This window comes from Hippichthys cyanospilos, chromosome 2, assembly GCF_059441005.1.
Source record: "Hippichthys cyanospilos isolate Australia breed blue-spotted pipefish chromosome 2, RoL_Hcya_1.0, whole genome shotgun sequence".
Taxonomy (NCBI): domain Eukaryota; kingdom Metazoa; phylum Chordata; class Actinopteri; order Syngnathiformes; family Syngnathidae; genus Hippichthys; species Hippichthys cyanospilos.
The window spans coordinates 21098545-21111402 of NC_142370.1; the positions used below are offsets into that span (position 1 = coordinate 21098545).

The following is a 12858-nucleotide window of genomic DNA, read 5'->3' on the forward strand; positions in this document are numbered from 1 at the left end:
TGCCAGCTCCATTAAAAGATTTGAATCAGTGAAAGCGAGACGCTAGAGATGCCTGGTAAAAGTTAATGGAATTTTTACAAGCTCAATAGACTTGATGGAAACGCCGGTGTCCTCAGCAAGTCTGGATCCATTTCTCACAGACGTAATGTGGCTTTTGGTTTACTTAAACGTTTAACTGAGTGCAATTAAGGATGGCTATATTTGTTTGTTTTGTTTTTGTTTGTTTGTTTGTTTGTTTTGGGGGTGGAGGGCTCCCACAAGGATTTGCTAATGTCCCATGCACAGTTTAAATCAAGTGGCTTTACCTTAATTAGTCATTAGTGGATTCATGCACAATTAAAACACAGAAGCAAGAGGCTTGCAGAGGACAAACGGGAGCATAAAAACTAAACTATCAGCTAGGAGCAGTGGGGACTAGTTAAGTTACATTCCAGACCACCAGCTATGTTTTCTAAATTTATTCCTCATGTCATGTTGCCTTGCCAGTACCACTAGACTCAAGTGACTAATATATCCCCGTCATTATTTTCTTCGTGGTGTGTGGAAATTGCAGCTACTTAAAGCTTCATTACCCCGCTGGGTTTTGTTTTCAAATGTACCAAGGAGACTAAAAGAATAGGTTTTTCATGTAAATGGTGATAATCTGACTGGCTGGTGCATATATTCATAAATGTTATGAACTTCAACTCAATAATAGCTATACTGCAATGTCATCCTCGCTTATCAATGCTACAGTACCACCCGCTGGTCGATAACCTCCAATACATCAATCCTGAACGTCACGTTGATTTATAATAAGATACAAGTATATATAAGCAATGTCGTTTAAATTATGGAATTATGCTATGCACCATTAATACCTGTGCAATAGGATGAGAAAGGGACACCCATAATGTGTGTTTGTGATGCTTGAGATGTGTTTCTCATATTTTGTCACTACAATCTGAAAAAAAATAAAATAAAAAAATAAAAACATAAAACGTATATTCCTTTTATTGAATTATCTACACGTATAATATGCCATTTGCGTTTGTTGAAATCAATCCCGATTTTTCTTTTTCTTTTTTTTTTGCACCACAATGCTCTACACTTCCTCTTTACAGATCTCGCGTCACTTTTGTAGAGTGTCTGTTTTGTGGTTAAAACAAAGACTACAACACATGATGGTATCAGTAGTTATATAGCTATATAGTTATATAGCCTCTGCTGAGGCCTTGCTTCTGATGGCCAATGTAAATCCTAGCTGAACCTCCTATCACAAGAATCAAGCCCATTAATTGGGGAGATACATGAAGGGTAATATTTCTAAGTATCATCAGCATATTGTATGTTCTCAAACAAACGTGAAAGTGCGGTGTCTTTTCATCCCCATTTGTTCATTTTATTTGGAAGCAAAATGTACAGTAACTGCACTTATTTTTTTTAATATGGGTGGCATTTGTGTGAAGGCTGAAAACCCTATTTCAAAACTATCATCAAGTGAGTTTACTTTCTTTTCATTCCAAAATTCAATTTTCCCAAACTTTTAAAAATATAATCACCCAAAAATCTTCTATTCATTTCCAATTAGGCCTAACTTCCCTCATTAGATATTTACCATTCATTTCAAAGCCGCATTCGATATTAGTTACACTGCATTTAACACTACACAGTTACACCAGAGTTACCACTTTTAAATCAAAAACATTGCACTCATTCATTTTAACTTGGGAACTATTTTCAACAAGCCAAAATTTGTAACATATTCAAATTTCTCAACTACTCACTCGAAACAATCACCACATTAGTATGTAGTCAATGCTTCCCTCAACATTACTTGTTTGATTCAAACTATTCCAAATTCACCATGTTGAGATCATTCGAGCTATTTCATTTATTAGTCAGATTCACACTTTTTATAAAGCCCCAAATTTTTATATGTTCACACTCACCTCCAATTTTCCCATTTCAACTCATTTTCAGATTGTGCAAGTTCAATACTTAATTGAGTACAGCCTCTTACCATTGGTAGGAGATGTTAGTATTTTGCATGTGAATCTGCACGTGTGCATTCTCCCTTGTGTGCACAGTGATGACCAGAAGGTCAAATGCATGCCGTAAACACAAACTCGTGTCCACTAAAGATGATCCTGCAATGAAAGCACGCTCTTTGCACTGCAGATAAATCTTATGCTCAGGAAGCGCATTGTACTCCCACAGTAGGGACTTAAGCTCCATGCCCACTTGGGAGTGTGTCAATCTGCCCAACCAAACGGCATGGCATCATTGGAATTATTCAAATGGGGCATAGCAAGAAAAAATGTGGAGAGGAAAAAAAAAAATATTGTCAAATATTAAGCTTCGCCATATGACTAAATTAGAGAAAAGGCCATCTTTTATTGCTGGGAATTTGGAAAACTGTCCATATACAGTATGTGCCGACAAAAATTAACAAAAGCTTAGACATATACATTAGCTATACAGTACTGTACTTATACATTTGAATGACAACCAAAACAAAAGCGATATCAAGACTTATCCTTTTTAAACTTTACAGCAATTAACAGGTATTATTTATTTTACATACATACAGAAAAAAGATGTATTTTTTTGTTTTCATAACAAATTAACATATTCGTATGGGCAGATTTTTAAACTGCTCATGAACAAAATTCAATTAAAGTCAAGCTGCAATTGTTTGGTGACATACCAAAGGTGCGACAGCATCGGGCCTCTGACCAAAAGTCAAATTCAGGCAGCAGCACTCCGATGAGGACGAATGCTAGGAGACTTGGATGGAGGGTTTGTGTATTTACTGTTGTGGCTGGTTATTGTAGACTACTTCATATAACGGTATGTACAAGTAGAAATGGATGAGGAGAAAATTCTTCCAAAAATTTCACGCATGTTAACAAAATGCTTACAGAAAAAAGTGACTACAAACAGCACGTTACTGTGTATGAAAGCAATGTGACAATGATGAGTGGGCGGAAGCACAGGCATTTGCTGTACTCATGGTCTGAACCAATAAAGCAAGTACTAACTCTAATACTTGATGTCACATTCTGGCATAAGAAGCCAAAAATATCCTGACGCTTCCCATTATCTTGCTTTCATTTGGCAAAAGAGTCCAAGCAACAAAAGCAGGGCAAATACCAGCTTTTCAGCTACTTTTAAAATAACAACAACCTTTTTTTGTTGTTGTTTTTGATGCAGCTTATGAGCCACAATATTACATGTGGAATATTTATACCTCAGTTAGCCAGATGTGACTGCAAAAGATCCTTGTTCACGCTCTTTTTAGAAAAGCTTGATATGAGTCCGACAACAGCCGACTTACCAATTATCGCAATATTCTGAAAGCCTTCAGCAGGACTGGCAAAGTGCGGTCCTCAAGAGCCAAGATCCAGCCTATTTTTGATGTTTCCCTTCAGCCAACACAGCTGATTCAACTCAGGGTTGCATGATTCTGTGAAGCATGCTGCTGAACTAATCATTTGAATCATGTGTGTTGGTTGAAGGGAAACATCGAAAACAGACTGGATTTTGGCTGTGGAAGACCCGACTTGGGCACCCTATTCCGAACCAAACATCTGTCTCCAATAGCAGGGTGTTGAATGGCACTATCCAGTGGCAATAATCTCATGTGTCTGCGCCCCTGACTGGCATTACTGTTTCCCATAATGCTCTGTTCCAGAATTGTTCCTGCACTGGGAAAAGAATTTGGACCACGGTGAAGTTTCCATTCACCATCATCCCAAAGCTTACTGCAGACAATTTCACAACCACAATGGTTCAAAAAGAAGGTCATCTTGTCTCATGAAATTTATCATTAGATATTAGGAAAATGTGAGTGAAACATTCCCCTCAAGTTGCCAGATGGGATGGAAAAACAGAGCAGGGGAGATGTGCGCTCTATGACTTTTGTTCCTCCATTCAATTCAGCCACAACATACGGTACATCCATTCATCCATCCATTTTTAAGCCCAAATAATATTTTCAACATTTTAGCTATCAAAATGTAAACACTTGCTTAACAAGATCCATGTATTATTTGAGGAAAACTGCAGTTTTTTCAATGCTTCTTGGATCGTTGTCTTTTGTGGAGATTAATTGAACATGCCATTTTTGCACAGGAATGAAAAAAAAAAAAAACAGAAAGAAAAAAATTGAGGGAGGGGCAATACATTTCCAAGTGTGTAATTTCCACACATCTGATCTGTCTACCAGATGCTCTGCCTGCTACTTGTGGCTTCTGTATACATTTTTCACATATCTTTTCAGTTTTCTTGTTGAAATGCACATCTCATGAAAGCCATCCAGCTATGTGACAGATTCAAATGAAAGCACAAGGCATATGACTGACCTCAACCTCTGATGACATGCAAAAAAAGTCGAAAGTGAACAAAGAAGTACTGGTAGAGGAAATGTAAAAGAGTTTCTATACTCACGGTTGACTTCTCAAACATCCTCTTCAGGCTATCAAGCTGAATTCCAAACCTTTCAATCCTCTTAGCTGCTTGCAGGTCCTCTTTGAGCACTGAATCTTCTGATGTCTCTACCTGTGGCCCATCGCTGCCTTGAGAGTGGATGCCAGAGGACGCAAGGTCCTCTCCATTTTCTGATTGAATATCCATTGTCCTCAAGAAACAGTGACCCCCACCTTCCTTTTCCCCTCGGAAGAGGAAGTGTATTGGGTGGGTGAGAAGATGAGAGACTTTAAGAGAAGGTGAATGAAAGATTGTTGCAGCTTTCTTCTTTGTGTGAGGGGCGCCACAAGTTGAGCAGGCTGGAAGGAGGAGCAGAAAGGAAAAGTTAGGCAATATTTTTTCCCCTCATCTTCCCTGTAATTACTCACACAGAGGGAAAAAATGGGCGAGGCTTCCAGAGCAAAGAATGGAGCAGAAAAGTCGTTCTGATTCAATATGATTCACATTAAAAGAGACTCTTTCTTGCAGGAGAACCATTTTTTTTTAGATAGAGTCCTTGGAATAATATCCTAGGCAGTCTTTTATTTCATTGAAACTCAATATATTTGTTACAATTTTCCAGTAGGAAAAAGTTCATGTGTTGCCTATAATCAATTTGATAATAATTAAATTTTTTCCATCTACAAGAATAATATCTTGTAATACCTTTAAAAATACAGAGCTCACCTGTTTTCGGGTTTAGGTTATGTGATCTTCACAAGCTAAAGCTGTGATTGGTGGTTACCCTAGCCTTAAACACGTGATGTCGTATTCGGTTGACAGCAAGTGGGTAAATATATTTTTAAAGTTTTTAATTATTCATCCGTGAACTTAACCGCTTATATTCACAAGGGTTGCGTCTTGCCGGCATACTTGAGCCTATCCCAGCTATCCTTGGGGCAATGGGCAGGGTACACCCTGAACCTTTTGCCAGCCAACCACAGGACACAAAAAGACAAACTTTCACACTCCCAAACCCACCAAAGCACAGCTTTGAATGTCAAATTTACCTACCCTGAATGTATATGGATTGTGGGAAGAAACCAGAGTACCCAAAGAAAACCCACACAGGTGCAGGCCCTTAACCCTTTCAGGCTCAAATTAAGTTTCTTTTTTGTTTTTTTTCAAACTTCTAAAAAAAAAAAAAAAAAAAAAAGCCTCAATCAGTATTAATGTGGAATACCCAGGGGACTCTCATATTATTGTTGCAAATTTGCGACGCCTGCCTGGAGAGGGATAATATATACAGCATGGTTGCAGAGATGTGCAACACAAACCAAAGAGAAGCCCTTCAAGATTGACCTACCAACTATGAAACACATGGACAAATAAAAAGACATACCGTACTCCGCTTTTATTTTTTTTCCACTTTAATCATGATGGAGCTTTGTTTTCTAGCTTGGACTCAATGTATGCTCTGATCAGAAAATAATAGAAAACACATATGAATCAAGTTTACTTACTGTTGCACAAATGAGAAAGACAACTACTGCAGATTAAACCATCAGACTTCAGAGTAAGTAAACTACACCCTTGATATCAGTCTGCATTATGAAATGTGCAGAAAGTTACAACAATCCGTGGTATAAATTTCTGATTGGAACAACAATGAAAGAAAACAAACAACAATAAGAAGTATTTGAGTCCCCTGATTACGAGAGAATCTTGGCTGGGCCCCCAGAAATTGGTGAACAGATTTCAACCTCACCATCCAATCCTGTGTTTCATATCTTTTTTTCCAGCATATAAAAAGAATGGTGGCACACTTGTTTGTGTTGCACCCATGATGGGGAATACATTAGTGCTCTACAGTGCTTCCTGTAGGATGGATTTTTTTTTTATATACTCTGTGGCAATTACCTTTTAACATGCATGTCCTGTAACTGCAATGTTTAAAACTTGATCCAGTTTTTGTTTGACCCCATTTCCCTTTTCAGATGATAATAGAGTAGGGGGCTAATGATGATGAGGAGGAGGAGGAGGAAGAGGACAAGGAAGAACGTAAGTGAACCGACTCAGGGTGTTATGAGATTGTGGCGTCTTAGTTAAAAGAATCATAGATAACACATTTTGAAAGTCAAGACTGGGTCGTGAATACAAAGAAGAGAGGAACAAATTCTAGAGGCAATTCAAACAATCCCCTAATCGTAAAGAATAATCAGTCATGAATTGTGATATATTGTGTTCATCTGTACTGTGAGGACATAAGAGAACTCACTTTATACTTGGGAAACAATTTACAGACCTTAGTCAGATACTTAAGAGAAGACCAAAAACATAAACACGTTGTTCCCCCATAAACGCTATTTAAAATGATGCCACCCAGTGAGTTTTCCTTTAATACAAGACAAAAGTTCATGTCTTCTCAGGCTCACCAATGGATAATTCCAGTCAAATGCAAGATTCCAGATTCTATTACATACAAGAGGGCTCAACTTTTGTTTTTATCCTCTTTGTTCATATCAAGGTCTGCTGGGGTATATAGTAATCATCGGGTAAAAAAATCACATTTACACATGAAGAGCCTCGATCAAAATTCTATTTAAATCCGAAAGGTGAAAAAAAAAATGTTTTGTAAGCCAAAACGTATATATATATATATATATATATATATATATATATATATATATATATATATATATATATATATATACACACACACACACACACACACACACACACACACACACACACATAAATTTCACTCATTAATTATTGTTCATTTTCAATATACAGTATGTACAGCGTGACAAACACGACTGTGCATCTGGCAAATGATATAGCGAATTATTTTCGGGCCAATGCTGCCCTCTTCCGCTGATAGCTCAAACAAGTCTACTGTACATCCTGACAGGGTTCCATCGTGTCCGAGATGGCCATGACGGTAGTTTTAGAGGCGCGTTTAATTTTAAATATGAAAAGTGGATTACAATACAAGTCGGGTTTTTAATCGGAGTATGGCTGTCTGGATAAAAGTCTCGTTTGTTTGCCACTCATTTGTTGATTCAGTTTCATGCCTTGATTTCTTGATTAAAGAAATAACACTGTTTAAGTATTTTGTTCACTTTATTTATTTTTTGCAATTTTTTTGCGTGACCGTTGCTTACTAATTAGTTGCAGCTTTACACATTCTCCACTGGGCGACGGTACAACATCAAAAAGTGAAACGCAAAGACGCCTTGGCAACTCCGCAGGCCACATCGGCACCGTAAAGCAGAAGAAAATGTCGGAAATTTGAATTATGCTCAAGAGCAGTTTTATGCACATACGCAAATTATTAGCATCGTATGAAAATACGTATTGCACAATTAACAAATGTATGGAGGAATGTAAATCTGAGAGGCAACACAAAGGCCATACGCTGTCAGTGAGACCGTAAATTAGACTGCTTAATGCATTTCCGTTTTTCCAACATAATAAAAGGCAATTCAATAGCCACAGAAGCGTTCGAACGACAACTACAAATAATTTTTCTGAAATATTTATATTTTTTTCAAAAGTATCCACAAAAAATATCTTCGAATGGATGACTTCGTAAAATTGTTGTGGTAAAAGGTAATTTTGGGATGCCTTCGATTCAAAGTTCTTATTTTGAAAAACACTCGACGTCATCTTCGCCCAATTGACAGTCCATTCCACTCGTCGTGTTGTTTTTTTGCCAACTTGACACGTTCTTCCTCGGCAAATTTAGTGATTTTGGCGACCCAGGTGCCTCCCAGTTCTCTTCTGCAAAACCAAAACAAACAGGTACCGCCATTGTTATAAACCTCAAGACCGTTGTGGTTTGACAGGTTCGGTAAGACGAGCAGTTTCTGTCACATGAGCAGGCGCAAGAGAAAGGAATGTTAACAGATGGAAATGGGCATTTTGACAGCTAGCTTAACGTTAGCTTGAGCAGGTAATGTCTAATGTGTTGCTTTGTGCCGAAAATCGCTGAAGGTCTTCCAGGGATGTTCCACAGCTGTCGAGGCCAGTTGTAGCTTGGTTTTAGTGTAAACAAAAAGAGTAAATATTGTTCACGGGAGCGCGTTGACTGTCGAGAGTCAGTCTGTTTCTGCTTGGATATAGTAGCGCCGCTCAAAGTGCAGTAAGAGTAACGCTCGCACTATAGCACTAATAACTTGCTAATGCTAGGTTTATTCCGTAACTATTGAATAAATCTGCTACCCTGACAGAGTCAATTGTTCTGGCAACGACTGTCTCCTCCTTCAACCCAGAGAATCCGAAGGGGTTTTAATCCCCAGAAGCCATCAGCTGCGCCTTCCTGGGATCTTTTAGTTGGAATTGTGTGATGTAATGCCACCGTGGGACGACCATGATGCGCCTGCCCACCAACCGAGGTTGAGGTCTTGACTTGACGACCATGAAACTCCTACTGAAGTGACCTCTGTAGAGCTTGCAGCCCAAGGGGGGCGATTACTGGAAGTATGGCATCCAGCGAGAGACTCTACGAGGTCTGGATGCTTTACTGCACCAAGGTGAGATGCGATCGCGTTCCTCCGTTCTTGCACTGTCTGACATCTTTGGCAACCTATTAGTGCTTATTTTCAATGTGGCAGGGTGAGTAAATATTGCCAACGATACTTGCTCAGCCTCATATTGCACACGTCAAAGCTGAACTGAAGCCACCCCGTGTGTGCTTTGGTCGATGCTGTAGATTGTTGCTGATAATTTCACATAATGATATGGGTACTGTTGGCAATGCAGTGTTCATTAAGAAGATGAATGAGGTGACTCTCAAAACTGAGACAGCACACTTGAGTCAGCTTTTGGTTAGATTTAATTCACCTGCCTATAAAGCCTTAGCATTTCAAGGCGTCCAATCAAAACAGCCTGCCTGAGCTGCTCCTCATGTGAGAATGGCAGCAACACTCTCTCCACTCTAATCCCTGGCAATAACACGCACAGTTCTGCAATCACCCCCTTTAAGAGTATTTTCTCCATGAAAGCAAAGCTATGTGGAAGTAAAGCTTATATGGTCACATGATTTTGAATGTGTGTTCATAGCAGCACTTTGCTGATGCCGAATGTACACATATTTCATTCATTTGTTAAAAGTCTAAATGTTTCTCCACATTGAGTGCTTGCATTGAGTCATCAACACACTGTCAGGAAGGGTCTCAGTTTTTATGTGTGTTTGTTTTTTTGTTTTGTTTTTTTCCTGGCCATGTGCCAAAGTATCTCTGAACAGATTCTCCTTGCATGAGAGAAATTAGATGCACAAAGGAGTTAAAAGGAGAAGGGGAGGGTGGTATACATTTGACCATTTCCATTACCGGATGATTTCTCACACAAAAAACAAGGTAGCAGGTAGGGCTGCACGATTATGTCCAAAATAATAATCACAATTACTTTGGTCAATATTGAAATCACAGTTACAGTATTCATCACGATTATTTATTCATGTTTGATCAAACAACATGGTGGCGGCTGACACCAGGTAGCCCCCAAAGATCACATGATTAGCCCGCAGACATTGATAATTTTCTATGAATTTTACAAACAATTATACTTGTATTACATTTACGTTTCATATTACACTTGATTTACATATTTACTACAGGTGTTCCTTGTCGGGGCGACATGGCTCGGTGGTAGAGTGGTCGTCTCCCAGCCAAAAGGCCGTGGGTTTGATCCCCCGACCATCAAGACCATGTCTAAGTGTCCGTGAGCAAGACATTGAACCCCCAGTTTCTCCTGATGCTGCGTCGTCAGTCGGTAAATGACTAGTTAGTGTAAAGCGCTTTGAGTACCTAAGGTAGAAAAGCGCTATACAGTGGGCCCCGTGTTACGAACTTAATCCGTTCAGTGGCTATGCTCGTAACTCAAATTGCTCGTATGACAGGCAATCCAAACCTATGTTAATTAGTGAATGCGTGCAACGTGTGCAAAAACCTTAGGTAAAAACATCACGACTTTATACACATATTAAAAATTAGCAACATAATCTACTGTAAAGTTAAATTAAATAACATAAATATACAAAAAAAAATGACATTTACCTTTGGGGCAACGTGCCTTGAGCTGGTGGTGGGTGGAGGCGGAGGAGAGCAGAGACCAACCAACCTGCAGATTTTTTTTTTTTTTTTTCTTAAACAAGAACTTTGGTCAAACACGAACATATCACCGGCGATTTACTTCTCTTTAATCCATAATAGAAGAAGCCTCTCCATTTTGTTGTTGACCGAGGTCCGTCCCCTGGCAAGGAAAGTCTTGCCCTTAGAAGATTGCCGAGCGGTTACGGCCATACTCACTAGCAAGGATAACTATTCAGACGCCTCCGTATTTTTTTTATTATCTCCTGCTTCGTTTCTATTGTCATCATCCTCTTACTTCTTCCTTTACCGCCACTTGCAATTTTAGAAGTCATGTCTAACAGATAAAGTTTGCAAGGTCTTCACAACACACCGACCAGCTGTGCCATCAAGCTAGATGAAGGCGTTCGGCCAATAGCATATCGGTATTTCTGTGATTGACGTGACGCCGGCCAATAGCATACCGGCATCTCCGTGACTGAGACCGTGACTGTGAACTTAATCGACCAATAGCATATTGGCATCTCCGTGACTGAGACCGTGACTGTGACCTTAATCGACCAATAGCATATCGGCATTTCCGTGACTGAGACCGTGACTGTGACCTTAATCGACCAATAGCATATCGTCATCTCCGTGACTGAGACCGTGACTGTGACCTTATAAGACCAATAGCATATCGGTGTTTCCGTGACATGCAAGAATAGTCATTTTTGTTGATGCAGCAAAGCGAAAAAAAAATAGTGCGGACACACTGACCGATATGTTGGATTGTTCGTAAGTTCGAAAGGTTTGTGCGTAAGAGGGGGACAAAAAACGCCGCGGTCAACGTTCGTAAGATGAAAAGTACGTAAATCAGGGAGTTCGTAAACCGGGGGCCGACTGTATAAGTGAAAGTCCATTTACCATTTTACCTTAATTATTGTGAAAAATCATTAACACGATCATTGTCTTCGCATAAGCTGGTTGCCCTTCGTATTACTCAGGACCTAAGAAGTAGTTCTCAGTTTCAAAAAGGTTGGCGAAAACACTCTGACGTCTTCTTGATGGCTGGTGTTTTAAAGTAAAACATTTACATTGCGGGATAATAAACTTGATGTTAAAGGCACTCTATGCTGCATACAATTTAGCACTTTAGCACTGTGTTCGCTTTCCCCATTAATATATTTCCATTTTGCAGACATTAGCTTCCATTTTGCAGACATTAACTTCCTCAACAACCATCAGAATGTTGCCCCACTGAACAATGGTTTTTGAACAACATTTCCGTTGTGTTCAAGATAACCAGGTTTCTTTAGCCTTTCAGGTGAAAATGCGGCTAAATATGTTCAACAAGCCTTAATATGTAGGGCGATTAAAAACCTTATTTTGACAACCCAAGTTGCTGCCGCATGTGTCATTAAAATATTATCCGTTACATGACTCCACCTCTCTGGAAAACAAAATTACCGTCAGTCAAAACTTTTGAATAAGTGAAGTGAGTGTAATGTGTAGATGTGCCGCATTTTAAAGCCCTGGGCTGGGAGGTCATACAGGTCAATAGCTAAGGCCATTACGTAATAGACGCTTGGGTGCTGTTATTGGCTTGTACATGTGTGTTGTCACTGTTTTGTTTTGTTCAAGCCATCCCATATGGAAGCTCCTGAGGTGCCAAAAATGTTTTCAGCGCACTACAAAGAATTCAATGATGATTGGTGTTAAGTGGATAAAACTCAAAATATTTACTTATATTTTGGCAGATTGGTTAGCACGTTCACCTCACAGTTCAGAGTCCTGAGTACAATTTCAGCTCGCTCCGGCCTACCTATATGGAGTTTGCATGTTCTCCCCGAGCCCGCGGGGGTTCTCTATGGGAATTCGGGCTTCTTCCCACAAAAGATGCACGACAGGTGTATTGGATGAATAAAATTGTCCTAAGGTGTGATTGTGAGTGTGAACGGTTGTTTGCCTCTGTGTGCCCTGCAATTGGCTGGCACCCGGTTCAGGGTGTACCCTGCGTCATCCCCACAGACGGCTGGGACAGGCACCAGTGAGCGGCTACAGAAAATTCATGGATTTTTACATATTTCATAAAGCAAGAACATTCATATTTATTCTAGAAATGTTTACTGGTCCAAACAGTCCACTGTCAGTAAACTTTGGGTGGCCCGATATGGCTCTTTCATGGAAACGGAAAACTACGGTATCTATCAGCTTGTGCGACTACACGTTTTACCCAGTGCATGCACGTCACACAAAATGTCCCCCAAGGTACCTTTTCTTTTCCTGTTCACTAGTTACCATTTCTCTCTTGTTTCTCATTTCCTTCTATCCTTTGGCTCCTCCTGGAATAATGTTAACGTGTATCAGAAATGCTTTGTATGGGTTTATCCTC

At 39.6% G+C, this 12858-nt stretch overlaps 2 protein-coding genes across 5 annotated transcripts in view; one reads left to right on the top strand and one right to left on the bottom strand.

The window, feature by feature from the left end:
* The window catches only part of xirp2a (xin actin binding repeat containing 2a), a 39972-nt gene extending 35313 nt beyond the window's left edge, over positions 1-4659 (bottom strand). Inside the window, exon 1 of the mRNA XM_088408872.1 lies at positions 4432-4659. Within this exon, the coding sequence (XP_088264998.1) occupies positions 4432-4617 (186 nt within the window). The 5' untranslated portion in view covers positions 4618-4659. The remainder of the gene's footprint in view (positions 1-4431) is intronic.
* Positions 4660-8116: 3457 nt separating this feature from the next.
* Positions 8117-12858, top strand: part of nbeal1 (neurobeachin-like 1) — a 31462-nt gene continuing 26720 nt past the window's right edge. For all 4 annotated transcript variants that reach the window (XM_088407525.1, XM_088407526.1, XM_088407527.1 and 1 more), the window contains exons 1-2: positions 8117-8196; positions 8667-8927. In XM_088407525.1, the coding sequence (XP_088263651.1) occupies positions 8877-8927 (51 nt within the window). In that variant the 5' untranslated portion in view covers positions 8117-8196; positions 8667-8876. The remainder of the gene's footprint in view (positions 8197-8666; positions 8928-12858) is intronic.